A 23,433-nucleotide genomic window follows, 5' to 3' on the forward strand; every position below is an offset into this window, starting at 1 on the left:
GATAATTCTGCCTTGCTCTAGGATTTGAATGTAATTCTCTGACTTGTTATGGGTCAGTGATTCCTTTTCTTCACAACCATGAAATACACATCGCCACAAATTTTATTTTGAATATTTGTATTTTTCGTGCCTATTCATATTGTACTGTATTACAGTACTAGATGGTCATGTAGTAGTGGCTGCAAAATCGTAAACATAGAACCTTGCGAATACCCGACATCTTTGTCATTGCTAATATTCTGTAGATGTCATGGCCTAGCAAGGCTAAATTCTCCCTTGTTTATATTGCATGAGGTATTGAAAATGAAATGTCATCTGTTATGATAGATATCATTGTACACACAGACGTTCTTCTGTAAAAAAAAATGCATGCATAAAAATGTAGGTTTGTTGTGGCATAATATGTCTCTGCAGGCATTGTGTAAGCTGATGGCAGGGTGTAACGATGAAGCTCACATTACAATGCAGTAAAATGATGACACAGGACAGGGATTATCATATTTAGATGGTGTATAATGACTTGGCAGTTATGCTTCAGGGTGTGTGTTTTGACCTGTAACGTTTATTGTAAGGGTGTGATTCTATTGTTTAAGAATTTCAAAAGACATTTATCAGTATTTAAAAATAGCGTTTTAAAATGGTATGTGTTCTTTTGAAGTTTCTGGAAGAATGTTTCTCAACGTGAATTGCACATTTCATGGTGATCCAAGCCACTTGCATGAGTCATATTCATTCTATATAGAGCGACATTGCAAGGACAGAATTTTCTGGAAAGACGCTATGGATACAGATTTTGGTTTTTGTTTTGTTCACTATAGCATCGTTTAATTTCTTGCTGCTCGTCAAAATATACAGAGATGTATCCTGTGTGGAACAGTTTATGATTTGTAAATTGTCATTTTTCCATATAAATATACAAGCATGCAAAGATTCTCTGCCCATATTGAACTTTTCTTGTTTTATTTGGAAATGGTGCCATGTCTGTCATTAGAATTTGCATCAAAATATGCCATTGCATCAAAATATGACAGAATATGCCATGCCCCTAGGATTGCATTGATTGTATAGACGTCTTTCTTTAGTATTTGACAACAAGTACCGTATACGTCATTTCAATATGGTTCCAAGCATTATGGTAAAGATGAACTACTGCCAATGAATTTTACAAGGCTTCTGACAAAGATTTTTGATGCCGAGGTACAGCTGTTATGTGTGTTACCTTCCCAACTTCCATGACATTATATGTTTTTCAGCTGCAATATTTTACAGACACGAAATTTTGTTTACCTCCGTCTTCACTTGTGACCTCAGGGTTAGTGCAGTCTTGTGTCAAATTCAAACAACCAGTGTCGGTATGGGAAGAAGGCAGGGCACCCATCACATTGCTGACATTGCTGTGGTGGTTTTACCCTACAGCCAGAGATATTCTAGTTTTTTCTACAGCAGTAGGATAAACCTACATCAATTATTTAGCTGTCATTTATATTAGACATTCTGTTTCCAAAGGCATTGTAATTTGTTCAATTCTGGTGCATAGATGGGTAGAATGTTTTCTCAATGAAAATATAATGTAAAATTTTTCGAATTGAAATTCCCTTGTCAATGATGTCGAAAGCCTATTGAAGTCAGGGATAAAGCTAATCAGGTGGCATTAAAAAGTCCCAGTCTGCTTGAGCGCTCCCAATTATAGTATATTTAGCATGGCAGTATGGTAGTCTGGTAGCCAGCCAGTCAATTTAGAGTCTGCAAAGCACTCCACATCACCCCAGATCAGATGTATATTAGACTGAACATGACAGCACGTTAAATCAAACTGGGACTGAAGCCTTTCTCATTACCTACATCCAGATGATGATGCCATTCTACATGTAATTAAACTTGTAATTGAACGTGTACAATCTTATTGAACACCAGGCAGCTTGAAATGATAAATGGCTTTATCAGAAATTAAGCTGTCAGTGTCATTTTCAAATTACACGTTTGAGTCCTGGACAAATTGGATATTAATCAAGTTGTGGTTGTAGACCAATATGTTTTGTTGTGCTTGATTTGGTCAATATGATTGTAATGGTTTGTGGCCTTTCATGCAGCTAAGGTAGACAGTTGAAGCAGTTGAGATAAATTAATAGTAATAACTGATGATTAATTCTGAAGTGTAACACTTACAGTTTTCTCAAGGAAATATTCTGATACGGCATGCCATATGGTAGATCTCATTCTTACATGTGAGTGCATGTATCTCTGTAAAAAGACATCTCCAAAATTGTATGCCCAAACTGCTTTCTAGTCTGCATGATCCTCCATTGATTATTAAAAATTAAAAAAAAAAAAAAAAAAAAAAAAAAAAAAAAAAAAAAAAAAAAAAAAATATTAAATGTACCAGTGCTCAGAATTTTATGCTGAGATTTGTAAAAATCCTCAAAATTTTTTGTTTCATGTTTGTGTGAGCATGTTCGTTATTCAGAGAATTCCCATGGTACATGAAGTTTGCATTGAAGATGCCTCATCTATATTCATAATGTGTCTGCCAGTGATCGTTCAATTAATATTTCATATCCATTTCAATACCAGCAGGACTGTAGGGTATGTTGATGTACACGTACCTATACGGTGATCTTTGGTGAACACAGCTTGAATAAAATACCATCAAAAAATACACCCAGGGTCATCATTTGTACCCATCAGTAAATGTAGCATAGTTTATGTAAAGGTGATCTATGTGCCCCTGTATCACAGGGTATCAGAATTGTTGACCTCTTGAGTATATCCCCAGCCGAATATTTCCAACCTATCAGTTTTAGCTAAGGGTTATAGGAATAGAGTTCGGGGAAAGTGTAGGGTTGGTAAACATCTGGGTGGGTGGGTGGTGGGGGGGGGGGGGGGGGGGGGCGAGCTACCCTAGGATTGCACAATATGCTCCGCAAAGAGATAGTGAATATTCCATAATATATCTCTTTAATTCAACCCATGCAGTTGAGCATAAATCAATACAGGTCCTCTGAGCTGAATTTTTCAAAGGAAGACAACTGAGGAATCTTGAGACACTTGAGTTGAATATACATTCTGATCTTCTATTCGCGAATAAGGAAGCCATGTTGAGTGTTCGGTGAATTCAGCAAATATTTTGAAAACAGTTAAGTTAGGATTAAGTAGCTAGGTTTTAGATTTGCCTGCAATTGTTTCAGGGCAATCAGGTTTCGTGTTCTACGAGCTCCGTTTTGAGCTATTTAGTTTTGATTGAATTTCGATCTGAACTTTGAAAAGAAATGAATGTGAATGTTGTATTTCCATGGTCTGATGTATTTCCATGGTTTATATCATTGAACATTATCCTTGAGAATCACATCCTGGCTCCTTGAACTCTGTGCTTCTCTAAATCATCTTCATTCTGATGAATACTGCGCACTTCACCAACAAGTTAGATATCATTACTATTCAAGGTTTCCTCCGTAACTTTTACATATCAGGATTTTTTTGTGTTAACTGCAGTAAAGATGTCATATTCTATGCTTCATGCGCTCATCAGTTGATAATGTTGAGTACAATGTCTGTGACTTCTGGATTTCTCTGTGAAGAAAGTGACTTAGGGAAGCGAGCTAAAGAGACTTTTTAAAACCCATATTTTCAACATGCGTTCAAATTTCTTCTTTTCAATATGTATGTGATACACTTACAAATATAATTGCTTTGCTTGAAGGTCAAAATATCTTCAAGTTTACATGCAGTCTTTGTTGGTATTGAAAATCAGTTTTATTCAATTCAAGCTGAATGGATGTCAGAGATTATCGTCCTGATCACCATTAAATTTAGGATTGGAGTTTCACTGACAGTATGGTGGCCCTGGAGATGTCGCCAGGTCATTGACATATAACCTTATATTGTCAAGAGAAATACTGCAGAATTTGTCCTGATACAGTCCTACACCGAGTGCATTTGAAAGAGGAAGGGTTTTCAAAGATTTTGATTCAAAAGTATGTGTGTATAAGAAAGGCAGAAGTGAGAAAGTGAGTTACAACATTGATCAAGTTCAAGAATGTATAAATCATGTGTTACTAACATGACTATATCAGGTGTCATATTAGCTCCCAAATCTGCCCAGTTTTCCTTTGTAACAATAAAGCCTCTGCCAGTTAATAAGTTTCTCAATAGGAAGTGTTCATGGCAAAGAATTTGAAAATGAAAATGAAAGTCAAGTGACTTCATGAAAGAACAGATTTACTGAACAGACACAAGTCGTCCATGACTTAATCATCTTCATGCTCAAATAGTAATATCTCTGATGGTATTAAGGATGACGCTTGCAATAAAACAACCACAGTACATATACATATGTACATGTAATATACAGTAATGTATAAAAGAAACCCCACAACTTGTGTATTGTACATGCCAGGCTGTCCATGAAAACAATCTCGTTTGGATGGTAAATTCTGAAATTTTTGCACTGACAGCATTGCAAACAAGACCTTGGAATCATTAAACTTAATGCCAGGTAAATTATTTTATTGGTTTCTACAACAGAGTGGTCTCCTTGAGTCTGGAGTAGAATTTCAAGTCCTTCGCATTGAGAAGGTCTGGGAAAGGCAATAAAAAACTGAAGGCAAAATAGGATGGATTATAATGAAATTGGCTCGAGTAAGAAATCATTGATATATAGTTCTCAGTCTTTCAGGCAACCAAATTATTTTCCATTTGATTTTAATATTGGTTCTCGTTTAGGGTTTGGATCTCTAAGGATTATTGGCACAGAGTGAGACTATGGAAGACCTGTCAAAAGTGCAATACTGATGATGAAAGAAGCCTCAGAAATTGATCGTCAAATTGTCAAGAAAGTGGACAGCATCCTGACTAACAGACAGCAATCGTCTCATACTCAACCTTTAGCATTTTTAAGAAAACCCACAAAATTATCTTTGGAGGGATCACTTTCCGTCATATCAGCAGAAGATGTATCGTTTTAGTTTTTTTTGTAGGAGATAAAGGTCACTACCATATTACCAGATGTCCTAGCTGCTCACTAATGAAAAATTGAAACAGATGTGACATCAGCAAAAACCTCCAAATAATATCTCAGAAAGAAATAGTGAATAAAACCATTACATTCACATTATTTGATATATGGTCTTTCAAAAGTGCTCAGCTGTAATCTTGAAAGGGTCAATGAAATGAAAATATTTAAAATGCAAATCTAAAAAGTAAAATGCACGGTTGCGTATTTGATCAAATTATATCTACACTGTATGCTTTGGTAATCAATGAAATGGTTCAGATTTTTCTTGTAGTGTAACGTTATAATTCTCATTATCCAGATTTCATTTTTTTGTGCATTTTAGAGCAGTGTTACCTTGAGATGCTGGAGACAAGGACAGGTAGCATGGTAACCTTCAAGTAGTGATTTTTCCGGTATAATGGAAGGGTAGAAATGGTTCAAGGATCTCAGCTTCTGTAATTGTAAATGCCAAAGATGTACTTAAGATTCTCTGTCTAGATTTCCGTGGTCTCCGAGGCGCTCCTTCATAGGCACTTTTTCCTGTTGCCATGGAGACATAATCATTTGATATCATCAGTGAGCGAAGATTTAGCTGATATTTTGCAGGATGCCAGAAAGAGTTTCCCAGTTGATAATTTTTCTGTCACAGCTAGGATTAACCTAATGTATTGTTCCATTCAGTTCACCACCAATCATTCATAACATTGATGATGGGTACATTTGTTTTTAATGTCATAATGATGATAAATGTATTCAAAATTCTGGATCATTCCTGAAGCTTAAAAAGTGTACAATTTCATATATAAAATGAGCAATCTCTCGTCTTTTGTTAACATATCTTATTGATACCGTGGACATCTTCTGTGCAACCGTCAATATATAGCTCCTGAATTCACACTCTGAAGCTTACCATTGTGTGCAAACAGTGTTTGTTTGGTCATGTCCGTGCGTCCGTCCGTGCGTGCGTGCATGCGTCCGTCCATTCACGCAGATATCTCAGACATGCCCTGGTCAATTTCTTTCAAACTTTGCACAAGGATAGTACCCTACCCCATACAGATGCACGTCGATTTGTTTCACAATGTGATCAAATTTGGCCGTGTTAGAGGACTTTTTAGTTTACACCTCCATAGACTCCCATGTATAAGTCACTTCTCCATAGACTCCCATGTATAAGGCCAAGGAAAATAAAAATTTAGTTTCTCATCGTATTCATATTGCAAAAAGGATGCAGTGACAGTTTTTAGTCCCCACAGATGAAGTCCAGGGGGCTTATAGATTGGGTCATGTCCGTCCGTGAGTCCATCTGTGAGTCCATCCGTTCACGCAGATATCTCACATATTTTGACAAAATGTCACATGACCTCAGTGACCTTTGACCTCAAATATACATATTTGTCCATAACTCAGTAACCACAAGTGCTACACCCTTCATGTATGGTATGATTGGACACCTTATGACGCTACATACTGTACCTCATTAATTATGCACATATCTAATTTTGAGTGAGCCAATAGAGCTAGAGGTCTGATTTTTGGTATATGGAGATAACTTAGCAATACAATTTTTTTGACAAAATGTCACGTGACCTCGGTGACCTTTGACCTCAAATATACATATTTGTCCATAACTCAGTAACCACAAGTGCTACACCCTTCATATATGGTATGATTGGACACCTTATGAAGCCACATATTGTACGTCATTAATTATGTGCATATCTAATTTTGAGCGAGCCAATAGAGCTAGAGGTCTGATTTTTGGTATATAGGGATAACTTAGCAATACAATTTTTTTGACAAAATGTCACGTGACCTCGGTGACCTTTCACCTCAAATATACATATTTGTCCATAACTCAGTAACCACAAGTGGTACACCCTTCATATATGGTATGATGGGAGACCTTATGACGCTACATACTGTACCTCATCAATTATGCGCATATCTGGAGCTGGATGTCTGATTTTTGGTATATAGGGATAACTATAGGATAGAAATTTTTTGACCAAATGTCATGTGACTCGATGACCTTTGACCTAAAATATACGTTTATGTCAATAAATAAGTAACCACAAGTGCTATGTCCTTTATATTTAGTAGGATGGGAGACCTTATGACAACACACACTTTACCTCATTAATTATGCACACATCTAATTCTGGGCAAGCGAATAGAGCTAGAGGTCTGATTTTTGGCATATAGGGATTAATTAGCAATACAGTTTTTTTTTCAAAATGTCACGTGACCTTGATGACCTTTGACCTTGATTATACATATATATGCATAACTCAGTAACCACAAGTTCTATACCCTCCAATTTTGATAGGATATTAGACCTTAAGATGTCACATCTTGTACCTCATTTATTATGCGCATATGTATTTCATGACTAGCCAATACAGCTAGAGGTCTGATCTTTTTCCCGATTTAGAACCATAACTTAGACATGCCTCATGTGTTCAAATTGGGAACAACGACATAGACCTATGTGCCCATAGATCTCAACTTATACACTCCAGTGATACTTCTTAATGACCACATTTCCCTGCCCCATCAAGACTAATACTCCTATTACAAGTGGGGACTATGTCATTGTCAATGACTTGTTCTGTCTATGTGTGTCTGTCTTTAGGACTAACTGATACCACATGTCACTCAGTTCAAATGAAAGTTTGGACAATTGCACAGTTTTTGAAAGGTGTTGCTCACATAATTTAAGGCTTTGCATATTAAGTATCCGTGTGAATTGGTAGCAACTTGCATATTTAACGATGGATTTACACATTATAATGTGTAATAATACATATTTGAGGCATACCTCAATGTCAGAAAATTTCTAACTCTTATTGCTTGGGTTTATGTACCAGTGGTAGTCTTTAATGATGTTAAGTACAGTGCGACGTATATAAGTACTTGTGTCTGGATATATTCAGAGTCATCAGAGAGACAAAGTTCAATAGAAATATTAAAATTTTAATGAGTGTTATTTTGATGTTTCAAAGTTAGTTGTTGTGTTTATCACAGTCATGTGAAACTTTTTTATTAATTGTTTTTGATCCCATGATTATTTTGCTAGATGTTGCCAATTTTATACATCAGTAGCTTTCACGTAGGTGGTTTGAGTACTAGCCCAGACATTTGGTTGAAATTGTTATCATTAAAAAATGGTGGTTGGCAGTTTTTATTTGTCAGACATTTCATTTCTCTAGAGGCAGCATCATAGTACACAGTCTGATGTGAGTATTGTTTGCAACTAGGTCAGCTACATGTTGTAGGCCTAGGGTTGTATGAATCGCAGCTGCTGGTAATGTCATAAATATCAAATGTAAACAATTGCTATTCCTCCTACAGGCTCTCTTCCTTAGTTTGCTTGCTGTGTTTATTTTAATACAATTAAGTGGGAGATATTTCCATGATACCTTGCAGGCAATCTCATCTGTGTAGTGGTTAAATCATAGGTTTTGTCTGCCAGTACATGGAAATGTATATGGCTTGACAAGCTTTTCCTTTGAATCCTGTCCAGTACAGTTTGTAGCCATTGCAATTGTGAAAAAGTCACAATAGATGTATGTGTGTATTAAAGATTGTAAGGGATATAGCAAAGTTCTTTCCAAGTGTGGGACTTCAATACTGTGAAAAATGTATGGTCTGAACAACGTCACCAAAAATTTAAAAATAAAACTTTCAGTAACTTCAAGGCAGTATATGAATTTTTATTTTATTATAACAAAATCGTCAGAGACTTCTACAAAAACATAAAAAACTGTTTGTATAATAGTTATGTATTGTTTTCTTTTGAGTGAAATTTAAATTTCACAGTATGTGGATCGATATCTGTGCATGGTTTAATGGTATTGTGTCCATTTTTCAAAGCCTTTCAATTAATGTCCTAGTTCAACTGCGCTGAGTATGCCTATAAATCATGAAATGTGCAATTTTCTATATGAATATTACAGCTGTATAATTTGCATGTTACTGGCATAATGGTTGGATGCAGTCCAGACCATCTGTCATTAAATTAATGTCCTGGTGTTAGGAAGCTGCCTCATAGAAGAGCTTGTCACATTATACATACCAGTCTACCGGTATTCACCAAGGTGTTGCCCATTAATATTGTGTGACATTGGTTTAAGGATTGTGTATACTTGATACAAATTCAATATGGCCGACACTCAGCTGCTTCTTCGTCTATCAATGTCACAACTGAAATACTAATTTTTCAGATTTGCCCAAGATTAAAAAATGTAAGCCCACAAAATAAATACCGGTTGTTTTAAATGATTATATATCATCAATTTGATCTTTCTCAGTTTCTGTAATTGAAACGGGCTTTTTGATATGATGGTAATTGGTATTATTCTTGTAAATGAACATGTGCAACCAAATCTCTTCTCAAGGCTATTTGGAATATTCTGTGAAGACATTACTCCTAGATGATTGACTTGACATATCTACCTGATGAGAGCATGTTTTAGTTATATCGTTTTGATGGATATTGTTGTCCATGTCCATAAATTGTGGTGATCATAAGGTAGCATTTTGTTTTGTCTTTCATCTATCAATCTAATGTGTTTTTAGGTGTTGTGAACCCAAAACACGGTTGAGCGTTGTGTATTTGACAAGTGGTTCACTTGCATTGGGAGGACAGCAAGGGTGATGCCATGATGTGATGCTAAGGGTTGTTTCCGGGGCAAAATTAAATAAAGTCACATGGGTTACATGCAATCAGGGGTAAATGTAATCCCTGTTATTATGCATGAATATGATGCAATCGTATTCCTGTCCTCTCATTTCTCATCTTCATATTTGCATACCTTCACCGAGGAGTTCCACAGACAAGCTACACAGTGCTTTTCTAGTTCACCAACAATGTGTAAACTGTGCTATATCCCCTAGTGGTTAATTGTAAATATCAGTAAGCCCAACATGTATGCGATTATTTAGCATTCCTGTGACAATCACCAAATGGTTACATTAAATCAGTTTTCTGTAGAATATACCACCTCATGTTTCACCTTGCTTGGTATCTTTCTGGCATGCTTACAAATTTCAAAATACACTTTTGACAGCCAATCAGCAGTATTTGCTGCTGTGCTACTAAAAGTTATCATTGATATCAATTAAGTATGCAAAAAATGTTCATGTCTACGTTCTGTTAATATATTTCACATCTGTAGAGTCAGAAAAGTGTCACAACTGAGATTGTGTTATAGCATTTATCAGGAACAACAGGGACAGAACTATATATTATACCAATAGCTTAAAAGCTAACTTACCATGCAGGTTGTGCAAAATCAAGTACATAGGATATAGAAATACTTATCTGAAAGTTTAACTTACGAAGTAGATATGAAGGGTACACATGCTTTGTCGCGTTAAGTCAAAATGTCGATTTAGGAAGAAGCTGCAGAAATGAAAAAGAGTAACTGCTATCTGCTGCTATAAGTAAATTTTCAACTCAACCACTAGCCTTCCAACATGTCATCTCTGTAAAAATAGAACCTAAATTCCAATTCGAAAATATGATGTTATGTAAATGAAATCCTGGACTCGTGACTGAGTAAGGAGGTTTTTTCGAAGGTGCTCAAGCTGTTATAGAGCTTTCCATAAACCTTTTGTGAACAAATATTAAAGACAATCCGGGACATCATGAAATGCAAACTGAATGTGTAATAAACTGTACTTTTAGTTCGTGCCTTGTAAATGAAAGTCTTATATTTTTGCTCAAACTATTATCAAGTAAACTTTGAACCATTCTCTTTCAAAATCAAAAATAAAAATCGTAGGTCACCATGCAAATTTTCATAGTAGAGAAACAAATTACCCTATATTCACTGATATTTTAAATGTAAATTGGCCGCCATCCCTGTTGTAACTCTACGGGGTAAAATAACATTTTAGACGAAATGGCTGCCACCCCTGTAGTAATTCTATGGGGTAAAATAAAATTTCAGACTTTCATAAAACTGAAATGGTGTAGATTTGTTCTTACTCCATTAGCTTCAAAATGAGCCCCCATAAGTGGTAGGCTAAAAGGATATTGTAAAAGTTTTTGAGTCCAAATATATCTGTCCTAGAGGCAACTTCTACTTTAAGGAGAAAATAGAGTGATCATAGTTTGCACTTTCCATTTATAGATACACAATAGACACAAGTGAAGATCATATTCCTTAGCTATTCTGTGTTTAAATTTTAAAGTTGTCAGTCGATCTGCCTGGGGCATACATCATGAATTTCAATCATATTTATGTACAAAGTACAAAGTACGTCTTGTCATCAATAAGTAAAAAACGATACACTGGAATAGACTTGACCTTTGACCTGTGACAACCTTCCATCATCCCAATTGTGAAGTTACAGTATATGCGATAACAAGGCATGACTTTACAGCCAAGCTGACAAACAAGATAGCTTGTTATATTTGTGAATTTGAAGCCATTGCTCCAGAGAGAAAATTTTCAGCCTCTGTCAAACTTACCATCACTATTACAAAACCATTGACCCTGTCCAACACATCGGCATGCAGCAACCAGTTATTGATTGATTGATTGATTGATAGATTGATTGATAGATTGTACAATGTACTGTTTCTGTAACTTGTGTCCACAAATGGAAATATTGTTCTCCCACAGTTACCATATGAATATTCATTCTCTGAAAGATGACTGAAGTCAATTTTTTAACTTAAAAACCACCTAATGTGCAATTAAGTGTTGTTATCTTTTCAATGCATATCAAAGAATTAAAAGTGTAAATTTAGACATTTTAAAAATGTGAGATTGCACAAGAGTAGTGTTTTGTGAAATCAAACTGTCTCAAGTAGGTGTTAGCCCACTTGATACAACCATGAAGGTACAGCCAGGTCTAATTGTTAAAGCTTGTTGACTTGGTAAAATATTTCTGTTACCACAGGGAACTAATTGTGAAACCAACTCCATATATTATTCAACTTCTGACTGAGGAGGACATCATAAGCTGCTTTCTTTTGTACATCAAGCTTACCATATGGAATATAAATATTACAGGACGTTTTTAGTTGATTTTGAATTTTGACAAAGAATGAAGAAATGCAGTATCACTAAAGAATTGTAAATGTGTACATGCTAAATTGCATTGTAACATTTCACTCGGTTCCTAATATACCTGTATTTGCATGCCAGAAGGATGTTATTAAGTTGTTGTGCTGAATTTTCATGCCATAGTTTGAAGGAAATGGAAAGGTATAGTTCATATTTTAATAGAAAGTTCAGTTCTGTATAACAGCTGGTTTTCTTCATAACTCTCAATTTGTCTTTTTCAGAATCAATGAAAAAGAGGTTGTGTTTGCTTCAGTAGACTTTTGTTTTAGAATGGTGGTACGAAGTTTTCCCCTCAGAGTATAACTTGCAGAGATAAGAGGCTATATCCATGAGTGATGTATGTGCGAGTAGCTTCATAAGATGGAAATTTAATGTATAGTAGTATACACCCACATTTAAGGCATAACGTATGAAGGATATTGCTGACGTCTTTGGAGGATGAAGAGACATGAGGTCAAGGGTGAACTTTTTGGACATCTGTGATAACAAATGGACAAGCCGGAATTATTATAAACAACAGAGGACGTCTTCTGTAGCTTGTGCATCATCAGAGATTCCAAGCATATTGAATTTGTGTGTTTTGTGTGCAATGATGAGATTGTCATGCCCTGATGTACATACATGTAGTAAACACCTAGTACCTTAATGCTTGGTACTTATTGGTACTTGTATTACCTGGTAGTGCTCTAATTATTACCCCAAGGTGCTATGTGTTATCAGAAATACATTTAAACAGTATCGCAGGGCAGGAGATCCCCAATGGATTGTGCAACAGATTAATAAATGAAAAAGTGTTGAAATGTGAAAAGAAGCACGATAACACTCTGGTTATTTTGTTTAGACTTTAATAGATGTATTTCTTGTGTAAGAGAGTTCTGTTGTGTATATATAATTATGTAATATATATATATATATATATATATATATATATATATATATATATATATATATATATATATATATATATTATTTATATGTTTTAGGCGTCTTTATGTTTTTATCAAATGGAGCAGAAATTAATCGATTAGGCTGTCAGCATTTAGAAAGCTATGAAACCAAGAAAACATGATGAATTTTTGTCATCTTATATTTGCTATTTGCTTTGTGCGTAGTGATGAATTTTTCCTTCATTTCAGTGAGACAAAAAAGGGAAATATCAACTACCGCATAACGTTGATACAATGGGAATTCAGATACAGACAGGTGCCTTTCAATTAGTTTTGTAATGTAATAGCATTGTCAGGTACTGTACATATTAATTGTTGTATATTTTCTGCAGGGAGACAAGGTATGCTTGATGTGCACAACTCAATGCAAGAGCCAGGATGTACAGGAAAGAGTTTGCCTTGCAGCTGAAGGTTTTGCCAGCCGGCTTGCATATCTGGAACCCTGTTCAAACAAGGTATGTGCATAAATGCATTCCAAGAACACTTTTATTGCCGCTAGGTGGCTGCCACATACATGTATGAAATGTGATACCACAGGAAGCACTGTGTCATGCTTCAGATCAACAACATGCCTCATCTCTTTACTTTTGCTGTTGGACTTCCATCTGTTGGTTGTGAATTTCCGACTGCAATATGGCAACGACCATTTAAGCTCTGCCCATATCTGCATTAACTTCTTGAATCAGGGTCAAATAGATTGAGATGGAAGTATGCAGAATTATCATATCATGTACCATTCCAAGATTGCGTATCCTGTTTCCGTGAGTTTTGTATTGACTGCGTAAAGCTGACGCGATATGTAAACCTTTCACTTATTTGATAATATGAGTTCTTGTCAGCTTGGCTTGTATCCCCTTGATGCAGATTAGAAGCCTGGTCCCCACATTGTAATGTAAAATACAAAATACAGGGATTTTGTGGTGCTATGCCAATAGCATAACCATATGGTATTTAGCCTTGCTGATTCACATTATAACAGATGTTAAGGAATTCTGTGTTGAGGTTGAGCTGCTGGGCTTATATCATCTGCTGTCGTGGCTTTCAGATCAAATATTGTAAACCACCTTATTCTGACAAGTGTGTGTGATTTAAACTTTAACCCCACAATAGCCATCTTCATTGACCTGATCAAAGTGCAAGTGCTTGTATTTTTTTATGCAAAAACATCACTGTGACACTATTTCCACTAATGGAACTTTTTGAAGAATCTCAACGTTACTGGTAATTGAATCATAAATTTTCTATAAATAGCTATGTGTCAGTAATACTTATAAAACCAGCCAGAGTCAGTATCATCCAACAGTCACTAACTTTATTGTGATGGAAAACGAATTTCAATTAAGTAACACACTATATACTGAAACTAGATTACTGCAAGGCTTAAAAATAGAGAATTGAATGTACAGATGTCAGTTTGTTAAAATCTTTGATGGTGATACTTAACTTTTTAGAGTTTCATGACAATCTGTAAAGCTTTTGTAGCTTTTTTAGACTGCCAAATAAGATTTTCAGTTTGTATACATGTGTATATCTGCCTGCAACAGGTATGAGATGATTTGACCATAAACAACGTACCAGTATACTTTTGTTGGTGAAAAAATCCAAGACTTGAAATGACCCATTCAGTGATTGAGTATTTTATAATGCTTTGTTTTGCTTTGTTCATCATTATTTTGTGCATGATGTCCAACCGGAAGCTCAACTTCTCAGAGGGAAAAATTCAAAGTCAGTGTTGAAAGTCAACCCTTAAGAAAAATGTTCTATATAGACTTCTATAAAATTCTGTAGAATCTTATTTTTCTATAGAATTCTATAGAAAATGTGGCCAAACTTTACAAATGGGTATAGAACCTAACTAACCTCTGTAGATTATCTTTAGAATATCTATAAGATATAAAATTCTATATTCTTTTTCATAATAGAACGTCCATCCTATAACTGAAAATGATCTACCAACCCAGTACCGACAGTAATTCCAATCTTGCTGTGCAAGAAATGTGGAATTAAGTGACAAATGTTACTAACGACCTGTGAGGAGAACTTGTAAGCCATCAATTGCAATAACTTTAGACCTAGTGGTGAAAATATGAGTGTTCAATATAATGCCCAACCCAGGAGGGAAGATAGCAAAAATATCTCAACACCTTGGGGCCAACCGTAAAAATAACTTTCTAACCAGCAGTGAAAATAACTCCAGCCCAATGTTGAAAATAGTATTTGAACCACAAAATATTTTGCAAGACACAGATGGTTAGAGGAATGTTTGTACTAGCAAATCTTGAAAGTCTCTACAAGCAGTCTTGGAAGTCTCAAGAGCAATGCCATGTTCTCAATGACTGTTAAATGAAGCTGACATATGAAACTTGATTTATCCGTTGCTTTTCCTGTAATTTTCTGTAAATGGTATTCAAGAGATAACTTTCAGATTAGAAGTCAACATGTGTAAGTGATCAATTGATAGTTTGATGGTATATGTTCACATGCAGTGGCCCCTTCTTCACTGAATCCACAGACTTTACTTTGTGAAGTGCAGTTAATTTACACAATCAAGGTACACTTTGATGACCTTACAGGAACTTTGCTTTCTTGATTTCTCTTCAAAATGCCCCATCTTCCGCAGATGAAAGTTCACTTGACTCTATAAGAGTCAAAGGTTGCCGGATGAGTTTTGCCAGAATTTTCCTCTCGAAAACAGGAAGTGATTTTATCCCAAAAGGATTTATCCCAAAAGGAGATCAGGTAAATGTTAAACAGATATCATTCCATTGCCAAAGTTTGATTGGGTAATTAAGGACTGTAGAGATACTTTATATCAGGAATTTTACATATAAAATGTTTATAGAAATGTTTTACTCATGGGGGAAATAGCTGGTGGACCTGAAGCACACAGGGCTATTAAAAAGCTTTTTATGAAAATACCAGTAAGTGGGTTATGCTTGGGCCCCTAGCTTTGAAAAGCAACTGGACCCCCAAAATTCATGTTAATTTGTAAGTGCTGGCCCAGTGTTCATCAACCAATTTCAAAATATTTCTTCAAATGAAGTGGACTTTTCCAGCTTTAAGGTTGTATGTGCCTCGAAAGTGAAAGACTTAAAACTTGTGCCTAAACCTATGTCAAAGAAGAAGAGCACTTAGAGCTTTAAAATGAACCCCTACAAGTGGTAGATCAGAAGAGAATTGTAAAAGTTCAAAAGTCTGAATATATAATCTGTTCCGGAGGTGCATTCAACCTTAAACAAGTCAACTTTTTAAAACGATCAGACTTAACTGACTTTGCTTCTGGATTCAGTTCTATTGGAATCTCTTCTCACTCACTTTTGCACGACCCTGTGACCTTACTGATAATGGTGGCACTCACACACACTCCTGCCTGCCAGCAGTCATATTGTCTTAGATTAGATAATGTCAATGATATGCCAACAGAATGCCTTCAAAGGGCAGAATTATGGTCCTGTGCTGTACACTGAAACTAAATAGACAACAATGTTCTTTTTGCAATGTTAACACTGACAGAGAAACGTACAGCAAAAAAAATTATTTTTAGGAGTGCATGGCATCGCCACGAAAGTGAAACTCAAAAATATGGATGTCAAGTTTTATGAAGAATTTGCTAAACTTGATGGAAACTAAAATGATGACAATTTTCAGAACAATAACACTGAACTGATTAGAATTAAATGTTAAATTGTTGCAGGAAAACTAAATATCAACATTATTGCAGATTTATCTAATATTTTATGCTAAGCAATGTGAATCATAGCAATTTCCAAAGTGAATCTTCTGTTTTTTGATTGATTTCATTTGTCATGCACATATTTGAATCATTACTCATCCATTAAAATCTCCTTGGATGGTTGTGCGTCGCTCTCTCCTAATGGGCTCAAATAATTCTTGTCAAACGTACACTCGATTAATGTATATTCAAGATTTATAGCAAACTCCATCGATGTTTGATGTAGCCTATTAGGATACTCTGATTTTTGTGTCACTTCAACAGGCCTCGAGTTTTGGTCAGTTTTCATTCAACATGGTCATTGACCCCAACTGAGATAATTTTACATCGAAAAATTGATCAAAACTATGTTTGATGAATATGGAAAGTTCACGCTGTGATGACATAATCCGATGTGTTTTCAGCAAATGTGTTTCCCAAATCAGTGAACTGTATGTTGTACTCTTGTAACCCGAATCTCCATCATTTGCATCCTGTTAAGCAATTGAATGAAATCAAACAGGTTAGATTTGATCAATGGTAAAATTTGGCACATCTACAGGTCAGTGCATGGTCATCAAATAAACTTGCCATCTCGAAATTCATGTTTAATAATACAAAAAACTCTAGAGGGATTTTACTGATACACTGTAGTGCTCAGGTGTTCTTCAACAACTCGTCATAAAATGGAAGTTATTAGCGAAAATGTTGTTTCGTAACTTTTCCTAAGGGTATTAGGATAAGAGAAGGTCATTATAATGAGTCATTTTAAGTTGGATTATTTGAGTGAAAGCAGCTGTAGTTCACATATCTAATGTTATATTGGACATTCAGGTTTGAGTATAAAGTGGGCCCTTTAGCTAAAATTGAAAGATTTTGTGTATAAACGGTTGGTAAAACTTTCCTCAATGAAACTTTCAACCATCCTCTCATCAAATTGAGAATAAAAATCAGGAATTACCGTGCAAAGTTGGAACTAGAGAAACAAAGCATGTAATATTCACTGGTAGTTGAAATTCAAAATGGCTGCCATCCCTGGGACAAGATGATATTTTTAGCTCATATTTGGTATGTATATAAATACCAAAAAGAGCTTATATGGTGAGTCTGTGGCATCTGTATGTCTGTATGTATGTATGTATGTGCGGATGTATGTTTTAATTTTCAAAATACTATAATTGTATTGGAAATATTGGAAGCATTAGAAAAAATTAAGGGTCCAAGTATCTGTACCCAAGGCAAAAACTACCTTTAAGAACTAAGAACTTAGGTCTACATAAAGTTGTCAAACTGACAGGCTGATTCCTGAATTGAACAGGAAACAGTAATGTGGGTGTTTAATTCTCTACCAAGAAGACAAAGCTAAAGTTGCTTGTTATCATAAAACTGTTCAGTACCTATTTAGTTTGCAAGGGAGTAGCTATAATTTGAAAACTGTTTTCAGTATTGACTTTAAGTGGCAAGCTCTCATGAATTTGCAAATTGAACTATTTTTGCTGTCTTAGGTTACTGTCATCAGAAGTCTCAAAATTTATTAGAGTTAACAAATTTTCAGGGTGTTAATTTCCTGCTGTGTCAATTTAACGTCAATATTCTATGAATCTTTTCAACTGAGTGTATTCTTTTAACCTTGCTGAACAATATCACTATAATAGAATGGAATTTGTTTTGAACTTCTTCGATCAACCCATGTGTTATAAATTCGTTCATCATGGTAATTTAGCCCAAGTTAGACTTCCACAAAGAAAATTATTGGTGACAGGGCTTAGGTGGCTCGTGATGCTTTTGTTTTGCATGGATTCTTCACAGATTTGATGTCATCAGTAAATGCATTGATGTAACACCTTGGTACTGAAGGTGATTGGGAGTATACAGTGCACGATTTTAGGCCCGATGAATGTTATCCACGGACAATAAGTCATTATCGTTAGATTTGCATACTCAAATAATGCTCATAAATTCATTTGCATAAATGAATACATTAGATAATTGTCAACACTGGAAGCTGCCTTAAGCTGTGAGCCGTAATAAAATTTGACTTTTGCCTTGGGGGTATGATAATATATGAGGCTCCCTAAGATGACAACCATAGAAAATATTAAATCATTATTCCTTGGGCTTTGCCAAAGGGTTCTGAACTTATCCTGTTATCGTGAAATGTATACCAATATAAAAGTACTAAATATATCAATCGATGCAAAATTCATCATAAATTATTGCTCCCCTCAGTTCTTCGCAAAGAATTGGATCAACACAATGTTTTACAGTTGGCATCTTCATTGCGCAAGTCCCTTTTTGAAAAAAAATGATCAGCAACTATTCATGTTCTGTTATTTGAAAATAACTAATTCTGCTGGGAGTAGTTCAACTTTCTGAAAAGATCTCACACCACTGGGAGTACTTCATTTTCTTCAATGAACATGGAAATCAGAAACCGGCTTGCGTTCAATATATCAGTTACATGTATGATTGATTGTGCTGATGAAGCAGACAGGTTGGGCCCTCAGAAGTGTAATGCAGTATGTACCGGTATGTATGCATGCTTTGCTGTCTGCGTGTTGGTCATCCTCTGAAAATGGAAGGGGCACTGCGAAACAGTACACCACATTGCTGTGACCGAAATAGCAATGCAAGGTCTTGCAGAGTCATGACATTTGGAAGTCAGCGAGACCAAACCCGTGCAGAAGAAAAATCAGCCTTATAGCTAATTTCAGATTTGAGATGACAAACGTTGATGGAATGCTGTCATCGGGGGTAAACAGCTGATAACGACGGCTTAAAGTTTGCAGCAGACAGAATGAAGGCTTGCACAGCAGTGCGTTCAGATCCACAGCTGTGTAATGGCTGTTTTCAGATCCATTTCATCCATCAATTCCAACTGCATGAACTGGGTCTGAGAGTTTAAAGAGAAAACAAAAAAGGCATTTGTAGGATCTTAAATTTGTGGTGGTAATTAAATTTGATTTGCATACTTTATCTGTCCGTGGTTGTGTGCAATGGTGATGCAGTGCATAAAAGCTGCAACTCAGCTTCTGTTACTGAATTAACATTCAAAGCATTTATTCCATACCTGTATTCATGGCATGGCTATTTTGATTAATTCAGACAGTTCATCATTGTGCAGTGAACTGTTAACGTATCGCTATATCCATCTTTATTGCCACTTGTGCAAGACGACTCTGTGCAAGGTTGTCTAAATATCCAAAACTATGAAATGCAGCTTTTCTGAATTGATTCATAGTAAATAAGAGAGAAATTTTGAACTTAATCGATCAAGGCATTATGCTTGATGTTAAATTATTCTCATTTTAGTAACATACAATAGACACTATGACGTAGTTCCCCAGTTTGTACAAATATTGAAAATTTAGTCACCTCTTTGTATTTTGCTAGAATTCAAATGCACAATTAAATTTAATCTATTTTTGGAAGATATTTCTACATCTAATGCTTGTTATTTCAAAATGCCACTATCACAAGAAAGCGCTTTCAAATTGGTAGCCGAGTGCAGTTTGATAGTTTGAAAAGGCTGCAATTGGCCTTAGAGAAAGTACCTCTGCAAAAAGAAATACGTTTTTTTTTTCAAAATTATTCATAGGATAATTTTTGTTATCATTGCCTCTTTCTTTATATACATAACAGAGGAAAGTGACGTGCGTGAATTCTGTGTATAATCTGAAGTTTGCCTGCATATTGAAATTGACTCGTTGGACTAGTTATCCAAGGGGTGTATCACAGCTGTATCTCACAGAAACCAGGTTATAAACTGTCATGCCAGCGGTGGTAAAATCACCCAGCAGCGATGGTCACGAACTGCTCCATATATCATCAGCGTCAAATTAAAACCAAGTAACTAGTGGTTTCCCACAAATCACTTTGTTTCACTTTCTCGATTTAACTTGACAGATTAGATGTATTTGCTTCAGTCAGTGACTTAAAATGTCCGTACTGGGATGCGTTTTACCATATATTACAAAAAAATATCGATATTCTTCAGTCTTCACGTCTGTGCCATATATAATGATTTGGGTCCAGGACTGATAAATCTTGTCACTTAATGCTCTAAATCTGACCCTGAGAAGAACTGCCCATCACAGTGCAATAGTTGTCAACACTGATTAGTGGCTAGTGAATCCAACCATGGAAACCGATGGGCATCATTCAATTTAAAACCAGGTATAACAGGTGTGATCAGCTGAATTGCCGAGTTCCAATACATGGGCAGATCAAAAGATCTGATTTCATCTTTCCAAGACATGCAGGAATTAAAAGATCTAATTTCATGTTTGACGAGGTCCTAGGACTCAGTGTAATAGATCATTATTGTCACTCTGCCTTGACTCGTAATGACTTTGGAGACTTTGCTGCACTCGAGTATTACATCGCTTCTTTAGAAAACTGATGGCCCCTGGATTAAGTGACGAGGGAACAGGGAATGCAGGATTTCAGATCAGTTTTACTGAACTTAAATGCCAAATTATGTACTTCTAATCAGTGTTCACAAAATGATTTTGTTCAGATGATACAGCTTGTTTTGTTGAGATTTATGTATAACTTTGCTTTTATTGCCTTTTATGATTCAAACTGCATGTCCTCATAAAATTTCATATTTATATTTTGATGAGACAAGTGTATTGCACACTTGATACATGTCATTCGGTTATATGTTAGAACAACTTCATGTCATTAGTGTTTTCAGCAGTAAAGGAGCAGTTTTCTGAAATAAAATAGAGTTCAAATAAACATTGATGGTGACAGTTGTGGTTATATTTCACTCCTACTGTGGCGGGAAAGTGTATTAATACAGTGTACTTCAGCTACAAAAAAAAATTTTCGACAATTTTTGTTTTTCTGGTAAAGTTTCTGTTTAATACCAACATTTCATTGATTTTTCTCAACTCCCTGAATTTGGCCTAGGCAAAGCATAATATACACTTCAGAAATTGCAGAATTCACGTATGACATGTCAGTGGATGTGTTTAATTATCGAAAAATGTGAGTGTTTAAAGCCAAAAGTATAACATTTTTGCCTCGTCTCACAACCAGACTTTTTGCTACTGTATTTGGATGCAAGCAGAACAATGCCATTGAAAGCATTAATTGTTCTGAGTTTATTTCAACTGGTCAAGTAACTCTGCAATTTTTCCCTTATCAAGAATATTGTTTGATATGAGTGTTGGTGAAAATAAACTTCTAATTTTCTTGTTTTGCTTTCACAGAATATACCACCGTATTTATCCGTATGTGTATTTGTACTGGAACAAGCCCTATCAGTAAGGGCCTTGCAAGAAATGGTGACTTCAGAAGGCTTGGAAGCGGTAAGTTGATCCTCCAAATCATAGAATATCATACAAAACATTCATGGCATCCTCCAACTGGTATGTTTGCCCCAGGGTGTCAAGAGGTCACAGTGTTCATCGAGGTCAGGGGTCATAAAGGCCTAGCAGTTGGACGAGGTTTATTTTTGTCCTATTATATGGGTTGTAATTTTACAGTCGGTAAGAAGTAGCAGGGGTAATCCAGTGTGGCAAACTTGAGTAACTGCTGAGCTGGAAATTTTAATCAAACTAGGTGTTTGGTATCACTGCCGAGAGGAACCATACTCCGTGTTCTCTGCAGCCAGATTGATTTGTAATGCATGAACTGAGTTTCCAGAAGCCTGGGATCATTTCAGCCAAAAGAACTGATGTTTTCATTTTCTGTTGATGTTCAGACATACCCTGTACAATGCTTTAGCTTTACAAAGCTTTAACTTTTTAAAAATAATTACGGATGTGGGACAAGTATTTGGCTCTTCCAAACAATGAACTCTCTCTGCAAAAAGACTGAGCATGTACCCCATTAATATATATTTTCTGAATGCCTTTATATCGATGAATGCTGTTATTTGTATTTTGTAGTCATTTTGTACATAAGGATCATGTGATAGGCAATTTGAATAACCTTTAAATAATTAGTATATACTTTCCCGTATGCAAACATTGGGGTGTTTCTGATCAAAATTAGCACCAACAATTGACAACGTATTGATTTAAAAAATGTTGTCTCGGATTTTTTTAGCTGCCAAAGTTTTTTTTACGGACTCTGAGAGATATTACACAATGATTAATCTCCAGCATGAAAAATTGTCATCTCACAGAAAATCTAGATCCTATTTGTACCAAAGGGAAAAAAAACAATTATGGAGAGGTTATTTAAATTGCTGTCATGTGATCCTTATGTAAACAATGATTGTGAAATAGAAATCATAGCATTAACCAACATCTATGCTTTCAGAAAATACATAATGAAATGGGGTTTCAATCATAGTTTTTTGCAGAAAATTCATAAATTGGAATGGCCCAATGCTTGTCCCGGAACGCTAATTCTTTGCTGTACTAAATATATTTAAATTACTCACCACCAGTTGCAAAAATTTATTGCAAAATAAATTCACACTCATAAGTTTAAAACTATTAAGATTCATTGTTTGTCATAAATTTTGATATCTGAAATACTAACCTCAAACACATACCAGAGTTTCTCCAAATAGTACTCCTTATACTGACTAAGGAGAGCCTTCAGCAAGATATTTGGATGTCAGTGGCCGTATGGTTGTTCTGTCAGTGATACAAAATATTCTTGTCTGTTTCCTTGTATTTTACTTCCACCCTTTCCCTACAATGGTTTGGCCCAAACCCATTGTTGTCAATGATGATTGTG

At 35.5% G+C, this 23,433-nt stretch overlaps 1 protein-coding gene across 28 annotated transcripts in view; it reads left to right on the forward strand.

Annotated features, from left to right (window-relative positions):
- LOC139149298 (ryanodine receptor 2-like) overlaps window positions 1–23,433 on the forward strand; it is a 146,668-nt gene that overhangs the window by 11,997 nt on the left and 111,238 nt on the right. For all 28 annotated transcript variants that reach the window (XM_070720971.1, XM_070720983.1, XM_070720985.1 and 25 more), the window contains exons 2-3: window positions 13,352–13,474; window positions 21,951–22,049. In XM_070720971.1, coding sequence (XP_070577072.1) covers window positions 13,352–13,474; window positions 21,951–22,049 — 222 coding nt within the window. The remainder of the gene's footprint in view (window positions 1–13,351; window positions 13,475–21,950; window positions 22,050–23,433) is intronic.

Source organism: Ptychodera flava, chromosome 14 (assembly GCF_041260155.1).
Source record: "Ptychodera flava strain L36383 chromosome 14, AS_Pfla_20210202, whole genome shotgun sequence".
Classification (NCBI taxonomy): domain Eukaryota; kingdom Metazoa; phylum Hemichordata; class Enteropneusta; family Ptychoderidae; genus Ptychodera; species Ptychodera flava.